This window comes from Meles meles, chromosome 20 (assembly GCF_922984935.1).
Source record: "Meles meles chromosome 20, mMelMel3.1 paternal haplotype, whole genome shotgun sequence".
NCBI classification, from domain to species: Eukaryota; Metazoa; Chordata; class Mammalia; order Carnivora; family Mustelidae; genus Meles; species Meles meles.
This window is the reverse complement of record NC_060085.1, coordinates 6,933,023-6,948,680: the sequence shown is the minus strand read 5'-3', so window position 1 is coordinate 6,948,680 and position 15,658 is coordinate 6,933,023. Positions and strand designations below refer to the sequence as shown.

The 15,658-nt window shown below is 42.8% G+C and overlaps 1 protein-coding gene across 1 annotated transcript in view; it reads left to right on the top strand.

Moving 5' to 3' along the window:
* Positions 1–1,331: 1,331 nt before the first annotated feature.
* The window catches only part of ZNF699 (zinc finger protein 699), a 415,566-nt gene continuing 401,239 nt past the window's right edge, over positions 1,332–15,658 (top strand). The window contains exons 1-6 of the mRNA XM_045991478.1: positions 1,332–1,852; positions 6,037–6,089; positions 7,159–7,285; positions 11,077–11,175; positions 11,888–12,071; positions 12,428–13,833. Of these exons, the coding sequence (XP_045847434.1) occupies positions 6,042–6,089; positions 7,159–7,285; positions 11,077–11,175; positions 11,888–12,071; positions 12,428–13,833 (1,864 nt within the window). The 5' untranslated portion in view covers positions 1,332–1,852; positions 6,037–6,041. The remainder of the gene's footprint in view (positions 1,853–6,036; positions 6,090–7,158; positions 7,286–11,076; positions 11,176–11,887; positions 12,072–12,427; positions 13,834–15,658) is intronic.

Here is a 15,658-nt window from a genome sequence, read left to right as displayed (position 1 = left end):
AAAAGTAAACCTAGGGGCCAATGTACAGAGTCCAGCTTATTAGCGTAACAAACGTCCACCTCACACTACATGCCAAAACGCATTCCTGGAAGAGTAAAGATCGAAAAGTTTTAAAAATAATAAAATGTGGAAGAAAATTAGGAAAATACTTTTATACTCTAGATTTGTGAAGACTTCTATAAAAGCAAGCTAGGAAACCGAGAAACCAATTTTTAAAAGGTACAGATTTATTGAGTTATGCAGAATTAAATATTTTATACAGCTATGATATCATAAAGAAAGTTAAAGGAGCGAAATTACATTACCAATTCAGTAGATGCATACACATTTGATGACACTGATCAAAAACTGATAAAACATCTTCATAAAACCAGATTTTAGAAGGGACTTCATTAACTTGATAAAGAACACAACCTAGCTTACCTAGGATTCTTGATAATCATTACTGACAAAGACAAGAATGCTCGATTTCTTTCCGACTTTATGACAACTTGAGATGCCCTGCACACACAAGAAAAAGAAAATTAAATGAGTTAATAAGAGCAGAAAATGTTATTTATATGGAAAGTCAACATAACGGACTGACAAGTATTACCGAGAGCAAGGTTTCCACGTAAAGGGACCTCCATCAACTGCCTTTCTCTGCAAGAGCAGTAATTGATAAAACAATGAAAAGGAAAACTAAAGACCTAATGAGAGGACAGAATGAATGGGAGATCCTAGGAATTGGTATAAGCTCAAAGTTCTAAGTATTGTGTCCTGTGTACAATATCGTGGAGAAGCGTATAAATGCAATTGATGAGTGTCCAGTTTTCTGACTCCGGAGCCGGGATGGGAGGCCCTAACCCTATATCCGCCTCTAGCCTTAATCACCTCGGCCACTTCCTAGACCTTAGCTCCCCAAGAATTTTCAACCAAGTCCCGCCCCTCGCACTGGTCCCACCCTAAAGCCTGCCGTTCGGAATACTCAACTAAGCCACGCTCCTAGGCGCTGTTTCGCTCCAGCTCCGCCCCACAAGCCTAAACAACCAAACCCCGCCACTGACCGGAGGCCCCTGGGAGTCCCGTCCAACCCCAAGTCCTGCGCTGATCCGGCCTCAGGGCCCAAACTGGTCTCTCTGCGAGAAGAAACTAGCATTTCTCTTGCACTCCCAGCTGCCAGCAACCTCCTCCAGTCATTGCCCCCTGCCCCGCCCCCTGCCTCGCCCCCTGCTCCGCCCCCTGCTTCGTAATCTTTATAGCTCAGCTCACTAGGCCACGCCCCTTACGTTGTGCGCGGCTCAGAAACCGGAAGCAGAAATGCGCTCATGCGCGTGCGCGAGCTGGCGGCCATAGCTTCACGGGGCCCCTCTCGCTTCTGGGGTAGTTTTTTGCCCTGGTTCGCCGCGTCCTTCCGGACTCGGTCTGGCCAGTTCCAGGTCCGGCCTGCGGGAGGGGGAGAGGTCCGCACTGGGCGGACGGCCGCTCTGGCCGTGCCTCTTGCCTCTGCCGGAACCCAGCACCGGGGGCTCCCCTCTGCCGCGGCTGGTTCCAAACTCTGAATCAGGAGCTGTGGGCTGCGTCTAGCAGCGGGGGGAGTCGGCTGCAGGCTAGAGTTAGCGAACCACCCTCCTCTGTAGTCGGCCTTCCAAAGCATCCTCTGCTGTCTTTTCGGAAAGTAAAAGCATCCCTGCCATTCGGTCACGGGGACGAGCGCCTCCACCTCGTCTGTACGGTCAGTGGATTTCGGCGTGTTCCGTGAGCGCGGGGTGACGTTTGCCTCCACTCCGTTCCAGTCTCCCCTCCTGGTGCAGATCTTTCATCCGTGAATTTTACCTTGCCTGTGGGCATCAGTTTGATACATTTTATTCAGGTACATAAACGTGAACTGATTACTTAGTATCTCTGTAACCCCCTTCATCGTCGAACGCAGCCATAAATTTTAATCATTTATCTGTAGGTGATTTTGAATTTCACACCGAGAATGAGATCATGTGCCATTTGTAGCGTTTTCTCTTTTATTCCTGTACCTTGCTTTCTTATTTCTTTAGTGTGTTTGCTGGTGTCTATCAGTGGACAGTCAGTACTAGAATAGCATATAACTTGCATCCTTGCCTTGTTCCTGATCCCAGAGGGAATTACTCTATCATTTCAGCATTTAAATAGGATGTTTGTGGGGCACCTGGATGGCTCAGTTAAGTGTCCGACTTTTTTTTTTTCTTTTTTAAAAAAATTTTTTAAGAGACAGTGAGGGAAGAGAGAGAGAGAAAGAGAATCTTAAGCAGACTCCCCACTGAGGGTAGGGGGAGCCCCACCCGGCCCCTGGGGCCAGATCTCAGAGCCCTGAGTTCAAGACTTGAACCAAAATCAAGTCCCGCGCTTAACCAACTGAGCTACCCAGGTGACCCCAGCAATAGTCTTTTGGTCTCAGTTCAGGTCTTAATCTCAGGGTTGTGAATTCAAGCTCTGCTAGGCTCCACACTGGGCACGAGCCTCCTTTAAAAAAAAAAAAAGATGTTTGCTGTAGGTGTTATAGATAATTATTTTTCCTAATTAAAGCTACTCTTCTCTAGTTCTAGTGGGTTAAATGATCAGCAATGGATATGGATATACATAGGTCACTATTTTGTATCTAAGGGGAAGAGTCATATGATCTTTTTCTATTAATGTGATGATTATATTAATTGAGGATTCATTTTCAACCACTTTCATTACTAGGAGGAAATGAACTCGGTTTATAATTATACTCTATCCAGTTCTTGACTGTACTAATACTTTTATATTATTTTGCATTCATATGTGTGAATGAGATCTTTCCTGTTTTTAAGATTTTATTTATTTATTTATTTGACAGAGAGAGTGAGTGAGAAAGAGAGCATGAGTGGAGGATAGGGGAAGTCAGATTGGGCAGAGGGAGAGGGAGAAGCAGACTCCCCAGTGGGCAAGGAGCCCAATGCAGGAATCAGTCCCAGGACCTGAGATGGTGACCTGAGCCAAACCACCCAGGCTCCCTCCTGTTTTGTTTTGAGTTGTACTTTTTTTGGCTTGGAAACACTCAGGAGAACAGTATTTTCCACCCCTACAATGAAATTATGAATCCTTTACTTATTTGCTGAACTTGCCTGTGAAACAATTTGTAATTCATATTTCCTTTGTAAGCATTTTTTAAACTACTGTGGGGTTTTTTTTTCCCCCTTTTAGCATTGGATGTAATTAAGTTTTGTATTTATTTTATTTTATTTTTTAAGATTTTATTTTATTTATGTGACAGAAATCACAAGTAGGCAGAGGCAGGCAGAGAGAGAGAGGAGGAAGCAGGCTCCCTGCCAGGCAGAGAGTCCAATGCAGGGCTCGATCCCAGGACCCTGAGATCATGACCTGAGCCGAAAGCAGAGGCTTAACCCACTGAGCCACCCAGGCGCCCTTTGTATTTATTTTAGATCATTGCCAGAAAGTTGTACTTCTCTCTAGAAATTCATTCATTATCTGTACGTTTTCATATATATTCTGTTAGCTTTTTTGTTGTATTCTTTCTTCAACATCTGTGATTATGACTCATTCATAATCTGTTAAGATTGCTAAAGCTTTGTTGATTTCATTAGTATTCAAGGGCACATTGTTCATTTTTATGATTCTTTTTATTTTTTAAAACATTAGTTTTGTCCTACTTTCATTTTCCTAAACCTTTATGCTGTTCTTTTTCCATCCTTTAAGTTAACGATTAGCCTACTCATACTGATTTTATTTTCTCTGGGAGTTGATGATATTCACATAACTACGTGAATATATGTACCACACCAACTGTGGATTTCCAGTGTTATCTGAAACACTTCTTTTAATTTTCTGCTTCTTCCCTGCCACAAAAGTATTCCTAACTGGCTAAAAATAAAAGTGTGTGTACCTCTTTATTCCTGTAATATGCTGCATTATTATGTATCATAACCACACCTTTTATATCTTGTTCATTTACTGCCCCCCCATGATATAACGTCCATGTCCTTCACAATTTTTCTGTTTTGTTCCATGCTATATCCCCTGTGACTGTATGTAGTAGGATTGGGGTAAATACTACCTAAGTAAATATGAAATGAAGGAGCAAGAGGTAAGGGCCTTAAGGGAAGCTTCCTTGCCCAAAAAGGGGGCTTAGTCAAGAGGAGCTTGAAGATAAAACATTTATTTATTTTAAAGATTTTATTTATTTATTTATTTATCTCTCTCCAAAGAGAGAGAGAGAGAGGAGCAGAGGGAGAGGGACAAATAGACTTTGCACTGAGCACAGAGCCTGATGCAGGGATTGTTCCCACGAGCCTGAGATAGTGACCTGAGCTGAATTCAAGAGTTGGACACTTAACCAACTGAGCCACCCAGGCGCCCCAAGATAAGACATGTAAATAGAATACTTCATCTGTCTACTCTCCATAGTGCACAGCAGCGTTCTAGACTAGATTCTCATCATGTTAGTTATAACGGCCTTACTAACAACTAAACTGTAGGGCATATGTTCAGAAATAGACTCATTGGGAGTTTAGGCTCTGAAGCCAGACAGGCCTGCATTCACACACCCATCTATGTGATACATCCTGTGTTACATACACCTTAGCAGCTTTCTGACTGGGTAACATTGAGTGTATGGTTAATTGATTCTCAGATTTCTCAGGTATAACCTGTTGTAATAATACCTGATTTGCAGAGCTTCTCCAAAAGAAAAGCTCTTTGCAAGATCATTCTCACATCACGGTTGTTCAAATGGCACGTTATTAATTTACTAAAGGATGTTGTGATTTTTATCAGTTTTAAAATGTACTGCTGGGGGACGCCTGGGATGCTCAGTTGGTTAATCGGCTGCCTTCGGCTTGGGTCATGATACCAAGGTCCTGGGATCCAGCCCAGGATGGGCTCCATACTCAGCTGGGAACCTGCTTCTCCCTCTGCCTCTGCCTGCTTGTGCTCTCTCTCTGCCTCTCTGACAAATAAATAAATAAAATCTTTTTAAAAAAATGTCCTACTGGATCCACTGCGTGGGAAAAACGGTTGTGTTTTTGTTATTTTAAATTTATGTACTAGAGGGGCGCCTGGGTGGCTCAGTGGGTTAAAGTCTCTGCCTTCAGCTCAGGTCATGATCCCTGGGTCCTGGGATCCAGCCCCATATCAGGCTCTCTGCTCCGTGGAGAGCCTGCTTCCTCCTCTCTTTCTGCCTGCCTCCTTGCCTACTTGTGATCTCTCTCTGTGTCAAATGAATAAATAAAATATAAAAAAAAAGATTAAAAACATTTATGTACTGGAACTGCACAGGCCACGGTCAGAGATGACATGTTGCTAACTTCACTTCCAGTGTTTTTGCTCTGTTCTTCTGTGTAGGCACAGGTCAGCACGAGAGTCACAGCATGGCAGTCTTCTCTGCCTCCTATGTGTGGAGTTTGGTCCATTGGCGCTTTTTCGCAAAAGTCAAGTTTCAGAGGCTCTGCAGCCCATGAAGGGGAGGGTCCAGTGGTCGGGGGCTGAGCAGTAATTCCTGTTAGCCTGCCGGTGGTGCAGAAGAAATAAATACTGGGAGTGGAGCCCTTAGAAGTCACAGCTATAAGTGCTTTTTGGGATTTGACACAGCGTGTATTTTTATGGTGGTAAGCATTGTCTGCTGTTTTTTGTTTTCCGTTATCATGGGAAAACTGACAGCTCAACTTTTTTAGATTTCAGTTAACTTAGAACATGGGACTTTTAGCCATTTTAACCTTTTTTTTTCTTTTTAATTAGCAGGGACCCCAGCATTGTTTTTTGTTTTTTTTTTTTTAAAGCTCTATTGGAGGTAAGATTACTCCACCTCCTTGAAAGATCAGTGTGTATTTGGTTAGGTGTCTTGGGCATATGCTTTATACGTGTGTGTGTGTGTGTGTGTGTGTGTGTGTGTGTGTGTGTTCTGAGGGAAGTGGCCCCTCATAACGGATGTGCTGTAGCATCCAGGCTCATGAGTTGTGGAAATTGTGGGGAGACCTGGATTCTCGTGTTTTCTTTCTCCTGCCCTAGCTCTAACCTCTCAGTGCTCTGACTTTCTTCATGAAGGGAACATGGAAGAAGAAAGAAGAGCTGCTGAGTTACAGAAAAATATGACACAGGTAGGTAGAAGCTAATGATTCTCCAAAAGCATTTTCCATTCCACCAAGTCCTTGACCTCCTAATTGTTTAGGGCAGTGGTCAGCAATCTATTTCTCTGTGGGGCCACATTGTAAGTATCTTAGGCATTGAAGGCTCTAGAAACCGTGAATAATTTAGTTTGAAAGCAGCCACAGGCAGTACATAAACAAATGCTTTATTGTGTTCCAATAAAACTTTACTTACACAAGCAAGTAGTAGGCTGGATTTAGCCCATATGCTGTGGTTTGCTGACCCCTGGCCTAGAGTACAAGCCAGCTGTGGGCCTGAGTTGCAAGTTGCATTTCTGCAAGGCTTCTGGGCCTTAGGTTTGTGGGAAGAAAAAAAAAAAAAAAACCACTGTTCCTCAGTGTATTTTTATGCATTTAAATCTCACTTGGATTTGGCCCAGTCTTTTATGTTGTGCTGATTGCTGTGGTGGGAAAGAAGGAAGCAGGTGAAATTGTTTGTGTCAGTGTGGAAATTATCTCATCTCTAGAGCATTTCTGTCATTTCTTTCTTTTTTTTTTTTAAGATTTTATTTATTTATTTGAAAGACAGAAATCACAAGTAGGCGGAGAGGCAGGCAGAGAGAGAGAGGAGGAAGCAGGCTCCCTGCTGAGCAGAGAGCCCGATGCGGGGCTCGATCCTAGGACCCTGGGATCATGACCTTAGCTGAAGGCAGAGGCTTTAACCCACTGAGCCACCCAGGTGCCCCGCATTTCTGTCATTTCTGCTATTGGCTCTGGACTGTCTTGGATCACTAGAAGACTGGAATTGGTCACCATCAAACTGTGTGAGAGATAAATTTGGTGTTTTAGAAGTGCGGTTAGATCCATGAGACAGGATGGGGTCAGTTAGGAAGGATGTAATGGGTAGAAAGAGAAAGATCTGGTGTCTGAACTCTAGGGTACATGTTGGGAGACCATAAAATCTTCAGAACTTCCTATGAATTGATTCTCAGTTCCCTAGTGTTAGCAACCTCATCAGTCTTCTTGCACACGTGGGGAGAGTAGGCACCTTTCTGAAAGGAATATATTTGGGATGTTTTAGGACTCCGTGGTCTTTGAGGATGTGGCCGTGGACTTCACCCAGGAGGAGTGGGCTCTGCTGGATCTCGCTCAGAGGAGCCTCTACAGAGATGTGATGCTGGAAAACTTTCAGAACTTGGCCTCACTCGGTAAGAATGGCAACATTCCTTCATTTAATTGCTTAGAAAATAATTTCACTAATTGATCTTGTTCCAGGATTTAGGCTGAGGAATTGGAATGAATTGGTAAATAAGACCGACATTAACACAGGCCCCAAAGAACTTAGAGTCTAATGGCTTCCCCATGAAAATAAACGTGTATAGTGAACTGCCTTTTCTTTTTCTTTTCTTTTTTTAAGATTTTATTTACTTATTTGTCAGAGAGAGAGAAAGAGCGAGTGAGCACAAGCAGGGAGAGCAGCAGTCTCCCTGCTGAGCTGGGAGCCAGATGTGGGACTCCATCCCAGGACCCTGGGATCATGACCTGAGCCGAAGGCGGATGTCTGACCGACTGAGCCACCCAGGCGTCCCTGACTTTTAATTTTTCTTTTGGTTAAAAGTCTTGAGGCTTATTAATTGTTAAAAGTGCAGGCACAGACTTCAGGGATCACTTTGGGCCTTAGGGAGGTTTGTGGTTTAGGTCCTTAAGAGAATTTTACTGACATCAATGCTCTTTACTCAGAAACATACCTGTAAACAAGGGGGGTTATTACTCAGTGCAGAGAGAGAGAGAACACATGACATGGGGAGCTGTGGTATGTTTCAGAATGAAGGTGTTAAAAAGTACATATTATTGGGTTTGTACTTTGGGTGAGTGATTTGGGGATGGGTCTTAGAAGCAGGCTGTATTGGTTTCCTAGCCTTTCATAACAAAGTACCCCAAACTGTGGCTAAAAACAGCAGAAACTTATTTTTTCACATTTCTGGAGACTGGAAGTACAAAATCTGGGTGTCAGTAGGGCCATGCTCCTTTTGAAGGCTCTATGGCAGAAGTCTTTCCTGGTCTCTCCCTAGCTTCTGGTGGTTGCCAGCAATTGTTGGCATTTCTTGGTTTGCAGCAATATCATTTTCTTTCTTTTTTTAAAAAAGATCTTATTTTATTTTATTTTATTTTTTTAAGATTTTATTTATTCATTTGACAGAGATCACAAGTAGGCAGAGAGTCAGGCAGAGAGAGAGGAGGAAGCAGACTACTTGCTGAGCAGAGAGCCTGATGTGGGGCTCGATCCCAGGACCCTGAGATCATGACCTGAGCAGAAGGCAGAGGCTTTAACCCACTGAGCCACACAGGCGCCCCTTAAGATTTTATTTTTAAGTGATCTCTACACCCAATTGTGGGGAACCCACAATCCTGAGATCAGGAGTTGCATGCTGTACTGAATGAGCCAGGCAGGCACCCCATGCAGTGGATCATTCTGATCTTTGCCTTTATCTTCACATGGCCCTCTTCCCTCTGTCTCTGTGCCCCTCCTTTAAAGGACACTGCTCAGTGGATTTAAGACTGACCCTAGGGGCGCCTGGGTGGCTCAGTGGTTTAGGCTGCTGCCTTCGGCTCGGGTCATGATCTCAGGGTCCTGGGATCGAGTCCCGCATTGGGCTTTCTGCTCAGTGGTGAGCCTGCTTCCCTCTCACTCTCTCTGTCTGCCTCTCTGCCTACTTGTGATCTCTCTCTGTCGAATAAATAAATAAAATCTTAAAAAAAAAAAAAAAAAAAAAGACTGACCCTAATCCTGTATAACTGCATCTTTACTTGATTATAGCTACGTATTTCCAGATAAGATACATTATTTCTAAATAAAATAACATTCTGAGGTTTCAAGAAGGGACAGGCTATTTTGTTTCGATACACTTACTTTTTTTTAGAGCAGTTGTAGATTCAGAGCAGAAGTGAGGGGTAGATACAGGGACTTCTCCTGGACACCCTCCTCCCGCCCAGGTACAGCCTCTTCCACTATCCACATCTGCTGCCAGAGTGGTACATTTGTTACAGGTGATGAGCCTGAGCTGACTCATCATCATCGTCACCCCGAGTCCATCATCCAACCCAGAGTACGTCCTGCGCTTTGGACAAAGATGTGATGGTATATCTTCATCGTTAGACTATCGAGGAATTTCACTGCCTCAAAGTCCCCTTTGCCGTGTCATTTCATCTCCTTCCCCACTAACCTGTGGCAGCCACCAATCTTTTTACTCTTCCCATAGTTTTGGCTTTTTTAGGATGTCTTGTAGTTGGAGTCATATACTATATAGATTTTTTCCCCCCGTGGCTTCTTTCACTTACTAATGTGCATTTATGCTGCTTTCGTGTCTTTTCATGGCTTGATAATTCTTTTCTTTCTCGTTCTGAGTAATATTTTATTGTCTGGGTGTAAGGCGGCTTGATTCATTCACCCACTGAAGGACATCTTAATCGTTTCTAAGTTTGGGCAGCTGTGAATAAAGCTGCAGTAAACATGCGTGTGCAGGTTTTCGTGTGGGCGTGTTTTCAGCTCCTTTGGGTAAATTCCAAGGACTGTGATTGCTGATCATATGGTAAGATTAGTTTTGTAAGAAGCTGCCAGACTGTCTTCCCAAGTGCTGGGCCATTTCACGTTCCCTGCAGCGGTGAATGAGAGCTCCTGTTCCCCTGCCTTGCCAGCATTTGTTGCTGTCGGTGCTCTGGATTTTAGCTGTTCTCATAGGTGATCTAAGGTGTGGCGCTTTCTCACTGTTTTCATTTGTATTTTCCTGATGACATGTTGGGATATCTTTTCATATGATGTTTTCTGTGAGGAGTTTCAGAGTTTTGCATTTTACATTTAGCTCTTTGATCCATTTTGAGTTTTTTTTTTTTTTAAAGATTTTATTTATATGTCAGAGAGGGCGTGTGTGCAAACAGGGGGTGCAGCAGGTAGAGGGAGAAACTGGCTCCCTGCTGAGCAAGGAACCTGATATGGGACTCGATCCCAGGCCCCCGGGATCATTACCTGAGCCGAAGGCAGATGCTTAACCTACTGAACCACCCAGCTATCCCCATTTTGAGTTGGCTTTGTGAAGAATATAAAAGTCTGTGTCTAGATTCATTTTCTTGCATGTTAATGGCTTGTTTCAGTCTCTGTTGAAAAGACTATCTTCTCCACATACTGCCTTTGCTCCTTTGTCAAATATCAGCTGACCATATGTAGGTCTATTTCTGGACTCTCTATTCTGTTTCATGGCTCTGTTTGGCCATAAATTTTCAAGGGACACTGCTCAGCCCAGTCCACAGGTGGTCACTTTAGATTGGATGCTGCCCAAATAGATAGACATTTTATTATTAAGTATTTTGTTGGGGGCATAGTGACTTTTTTGGGTGAGTCATCCTTAGATTAAATTATGTAGTGGCCTTAATTTGTTTAATTTTATCATGGTCTAGGGGCTCCTGGGTGGCCTAGCGGTTAAGCATCTGTCTTCAGCTCAGGTCATGATCCCAGGATCCTGGGATCAAGCCCCATATCGGGCTCCCAGCTCAGCAGGAAGCCCGCTTCTCCCTCTCCCACTCCCCCTGCTTGTGTTTCCTCTCTTGCTCTCTCTCTCTTTGTCAAATAAAGAAATAAAATCTTAAAAAAAAATGATCATGTTCTCAGAGTAACCTTGTTTAAGGCTGGTATTCTGTGAGATTACTAATGTACAACAGGAGAACAGAATGTCCTGGCTGTATCACATGAGCTTCTAATATTGAAGTTTAGATAATGAGTGTCCCATCAGTTCTCGAAATCAGAGGCTGTGTCATTGTCTTTGTCATTGTCTACTCCCCCACCCTGCCCCTGGTGTAAAAGAAAATCTTTTGACATTATGTAGAAATTCAGTTCGCTCTTTCCCATCATTACAATGTCAGGAGAGCAAAATTTTGACCCCGTCTCATGGAAATGTTTATGGATCATCATTGTTTTCCCTCATGATAAGCCTTTCTGCATTAACAGGGTATCCACTACACACACCACATCTGATCTCCCAGTGGAAACAAGAGGAGGACCTGGAGACAGTGGAAGGAGGACCTGTCCAGGGAGAGCACCAGGAAGGCAAGGGTCCTTGGGAAAAACTCTCCTGGTTGGGGGAATATTAGGTTTGGAAAAATCAAATAAAAGCAAAGCAAAACTTTGTTTTGTTTGAGGAGTCTGATATTCCCGCTATCTTGGAATACTATTTTGACTGTTAGCAGTATTCTCACCCTTCCCTTGTTCTTGAAATACCGCCTGTATTTCTCTTGTAAGTTAGTATATGGTCATGTGCACTTTAGGAAGGAACTGGTTCCTTTTTATTTTGTTTTCCTTTTAAAGTTTTATTTACTTAAGCAATGTCTGTACTCCATGTGGGGTTCAAGCTCATGGCCCCAAGATCAAGAGTTGCATGCTCTTCCAATTGAGCCAGCCAAGTCCCCCTTGTTTTCCTAATAATACCTTACTTATGTCACTGTCAGTCTCGGTCTTCACGGAATAATTTCTTTTTTTTTAAAAAGATTTTATTTATTTACTTGACAGAGATCACAGGTAGGCAGAGAGAGAGGAAAGGAAGCAGGCTCCCTGCTAAGCAGGGATGTGGGGCTCAGTCCCAGGACCCTGAGATCATGACCTGAGCCGAAGGCAGCGGCTTTAACCCACTGAGCCACCCAGGCGCCCCCACGGAATAATTTCTTGCTTACTGTTTTGACCCTTCTGTATATTACCAAAGTGCTGAAACAGCCACATTGCCAGAAGTCCTTTGCTTATAGGTGCCTGTACTTTTTTGTTTCAGGTTTTGAGATTCAGCTTAAACCCAGTGAATCAATAGCTCCACAAGATATTTATGGACAGGAAATATCCAGTGAACAGAAAATAGTGAGATTCAAAAGGAATGATTCTCGCTCATCCATTTTACCCAAAAACTGGGAATACCAGGGTATTTGTTATCAAAACAAAAACCATGAGAGACATTTGAGGTGAGTGCCATTCATAAAAGAAAAAGTAATGCCTCAGGAGAGACTCTTAAAATGTTATAAAACTTAAAAAATGTTTACCTAGAACTTGGTCAAAAATTGCGATTTCATAAAGAATTTTTTCAAGATTTTTTTTTTCCAAAAAAGACATTGCGATCTTTAATGTTTGACACAGAGTTCAGTTGTAAGCAATTATCAGAAAAATTGTATGTCAGGAAAACTTCAGTGATAATATTGGGTATTGTAGATCCTTCTGTGAGAACTTTGAACTTGTAACTTGACAAGGCAGAAAATGTACATAGTCACTGAAAATGATAAAAGTTTATTTGTTACTAATAATGTGCTTTTATTTTTAAAAGAAGTCCAGTTGTGGAGAACATCTATGAATGCAATGAAGAGAATTGGTGTGGACAAGCGTTGAGCCAAATTTCACATCTTAATATACTCAAGAGAACTACTGAAGTAAAGTCCTACGAATGCCGTGAGTGTAAAAAGGCCTTCATGGATCATTTGTCCCTTAAGAATCACATCAGGTCTCACACTGGAAGCAAACCCTATCAGTGTAAAGAATGTGGGAAAGCTTTCCATTTTCTTGCTTGTTTTAAGAAGCATGTGAAAAATCCCACCGAAGGGAAACCCTATGAATGTAAAGAATGTACAAAAGCCTTCAGTTGTTCTTCCTTCTTTAGGGCACACCTGAAGATTCACACTGGAAAGATGAACTTTGAATGTAAGGAATGTGGAAAAACCTTTAGCTGTTCTTCGTCCCTGACAGAACACAAAAGGATTCACAGTGGAGATAAGCCTTATGAATGTAGGGAATGTGGGAAGGCGTTTAGTTGTTCCTCCTCACTCTCCAAACATAAAAGAATTCACAGTGGAGACAAGCCATATGAATGTAAGGAATGTGGGAAGGCCTTTAGTTCTTCCTCTCACCTCATAATACATATACGAATTCACACTGGAGAGAAGCCTTACGAGTGTAAAGAGTGTGGGAAGGCCTTCAGTGAATCCTCAAAACTCACTGTACATGTCAGAACACACACAGGCGAGAAACCCTATAAATGTAAGGAATGTGGGAAAGCCTACAACTGTCCCTCCTCCTTAAGTATCCATATGAGAAAACACACTGGAGAGAAACCCTATGAATGTCTGGAATGTGGAAAAGCCTTCTATCTTCCCACTTCCCTTAATACGCACGTGAAAAATCAAAGTAGGGAGAAACCCTATGAATGTAAGGAATGTGGAAAAGCCTTTAGTTGTCCCTCATCCTTCAGAGCACACGTGAGAGACCACACTGGGAAGATACAATATGAATGTAAGGAATGTGGGAAGGCCTTCAGCCGTTCCTCCTCCCTCACTGAACACTTAAGAACTCACACTGGAGAGAAGCCTTACGAGTGTAAAGAATGTGGGAAAGCCTTTATTAGTTCCTCCCACCTGACGGTACATATACGAACTCACACTGGAGAGAAACCTTATGAATGTAAGAAATGTGGCAAAGCCTTTATTTATCCCTCAGCTCTGAGGATCCACATGAGAACACATACTGGGGAGAAACCGTATGAATGTAAGGAATGTGGGAAAGCCTTTCGCCATTCTTCATACCTTACCGTCCACGCGAGGATGCACACGGGAGAGAAGCCCTTCGAATGTCTGGAATGTGGGAAGGCCTTCAGTTGTCCCTCATCCTTTCGAAGACACGTAAGAAGCCACACTGGAGAGAAACCATATGAATGTAAGGAATGTGGGAAAGCCTTCGTGTGTCCTGCCTACTTTCGAAGGCATGTGAAAACTCACACTAGGGAAAATGTATAAATGGTAAGAAATGTGGGAACGTCTGCAAGGCGTTTTCACCTTGTAGCATAGCTGGAACGTTGTGGGATGCACCATGAATGTAAGAGAGCAAAAAAGTGTTGCTTATCTGTTTGATAACTTGAGAACTCACAGCTGAGAGAAACCCGCGTCCCTACGCCCTGTGGGAATGCCTTTGTGAAGGTCACTTCCGGTGTATGAGAAAATTCACGAGAGAAGCACAGATCAGGACCTCACTTGTAAAGTGGGCTGCTGGCTCACTGATAGTCAGTTTCTGTTTTCTGATATGAATTATTTCAGGTGATAAATTTTCCTCTAATAACTTTTTAGCTCTAACCACATTTTATTACAGGTACCTTTATTTCAGCCGAGATGTAAATGTTCTTCATGTTACAGAATCTTTTGGACCCACAGGGGGTTTAAGGTGTTTTTCATCAGGCAGGAGTGGTCTTTTTTAAAAAAAATTAATATCTAGTTAATGCTTATTGTTCCCCAGGTATGCAGTCATAATGGTATCAACACTTTGGTATTTGTAATTTCTTTTGTGATTTTTTTTCTTGTGATTGGTAATTTCATTTCGATCTAATATGGGAGATACTGGAAATTGCCTACCCAATATTTTTTTTTCTCTTTCTTTCTTTTTTTTTTTTTTAAACTAAAAGAACCTGAAGTTTTTGAGGTTATCAGATTTTACTATTAAAACCTTTTCCTGTCTAATAAGTCTTTTCAACAAATTAATAAGTGCAAAGATCTCGAAAGAGAGTCGTATCTAATACGTTGTTTTTGTATTTTGTTCTTTGTCCTCGTTAGTGACTGGGAATTGGACCCAGTGTTTTGAGTTTAAAAAGGGACCTTGTGACAAGAAAGCTAGAAGTAAAGTTGGTTGAGCTGGTTTGTGTATGTTAGAGTGGACATGCTTGGGACTCCATTTCTCAGAATCATTTCCTTATCCAGTCCCAGGTTAGAGTTGTTTGAAACAGAGTTTGCATGAGAATTGGAAGGCAACGGGAAGAAGCTATTATCCTTCATTTGTGGGGCCACAAGATGGAGACACACATGGGGCCTGGTGGGCTTCTGTGTCCAGCTCATTTTCACCAGTCAATACTGGCTTGAAACAGAACATTAAATGCTTTAACCTCAGTAACGTCAGAGGCAGCAGCTCCGTAGACCTCTCCGTAAGTTCCCCCGTCACGGTCAGACACAGCTTCTTAGGTTCCCTGCCAAGTTCCGGCTCTATAGAGGGGCCGGAGTTCAGAGCAGGATTGGATTGTTATCTGTGTTGTGCAGTCCCATTGCGTCACTCCGCTGCAGGGCACAGATGTCTCTGCAAGTCCTCTGGCATCTCCAGCAAGAAGGGCTGGGGACAGTAAGGAAAATTAGGTACTGGGCATCATCCTGTTTTAGTGGAGGAAGATTTTTTTTTTAAAGATTTTATTTATTTATTTGACAGATAGAGATCACAAGTAGGCAGGCAGAGAGAGAGGAAGGGAAGCAGGCTCCCTGCTGAGCAGAGATCCCGATGTGGGGCTCGATCCCAGGACCCTGGGATCATGACCTGAGCTGAAAGCAGACGCTTAACCCACTGAGCCACCCATGTGCCCTAGTAGAGGAAGATTTACATTTGACACCTTCTGACAGATTTTTCTGCTCTTTTACTTGGGAAAGATGAAAACTAACTGGTTTGTGCTTCTTCAGTACATCTAGCTGCACTTTGTCCTTCCCGTCGTATTTCCCCTTTATCCCTTATCATTTTCTGCTGTTTTAGTAAAGCAGAA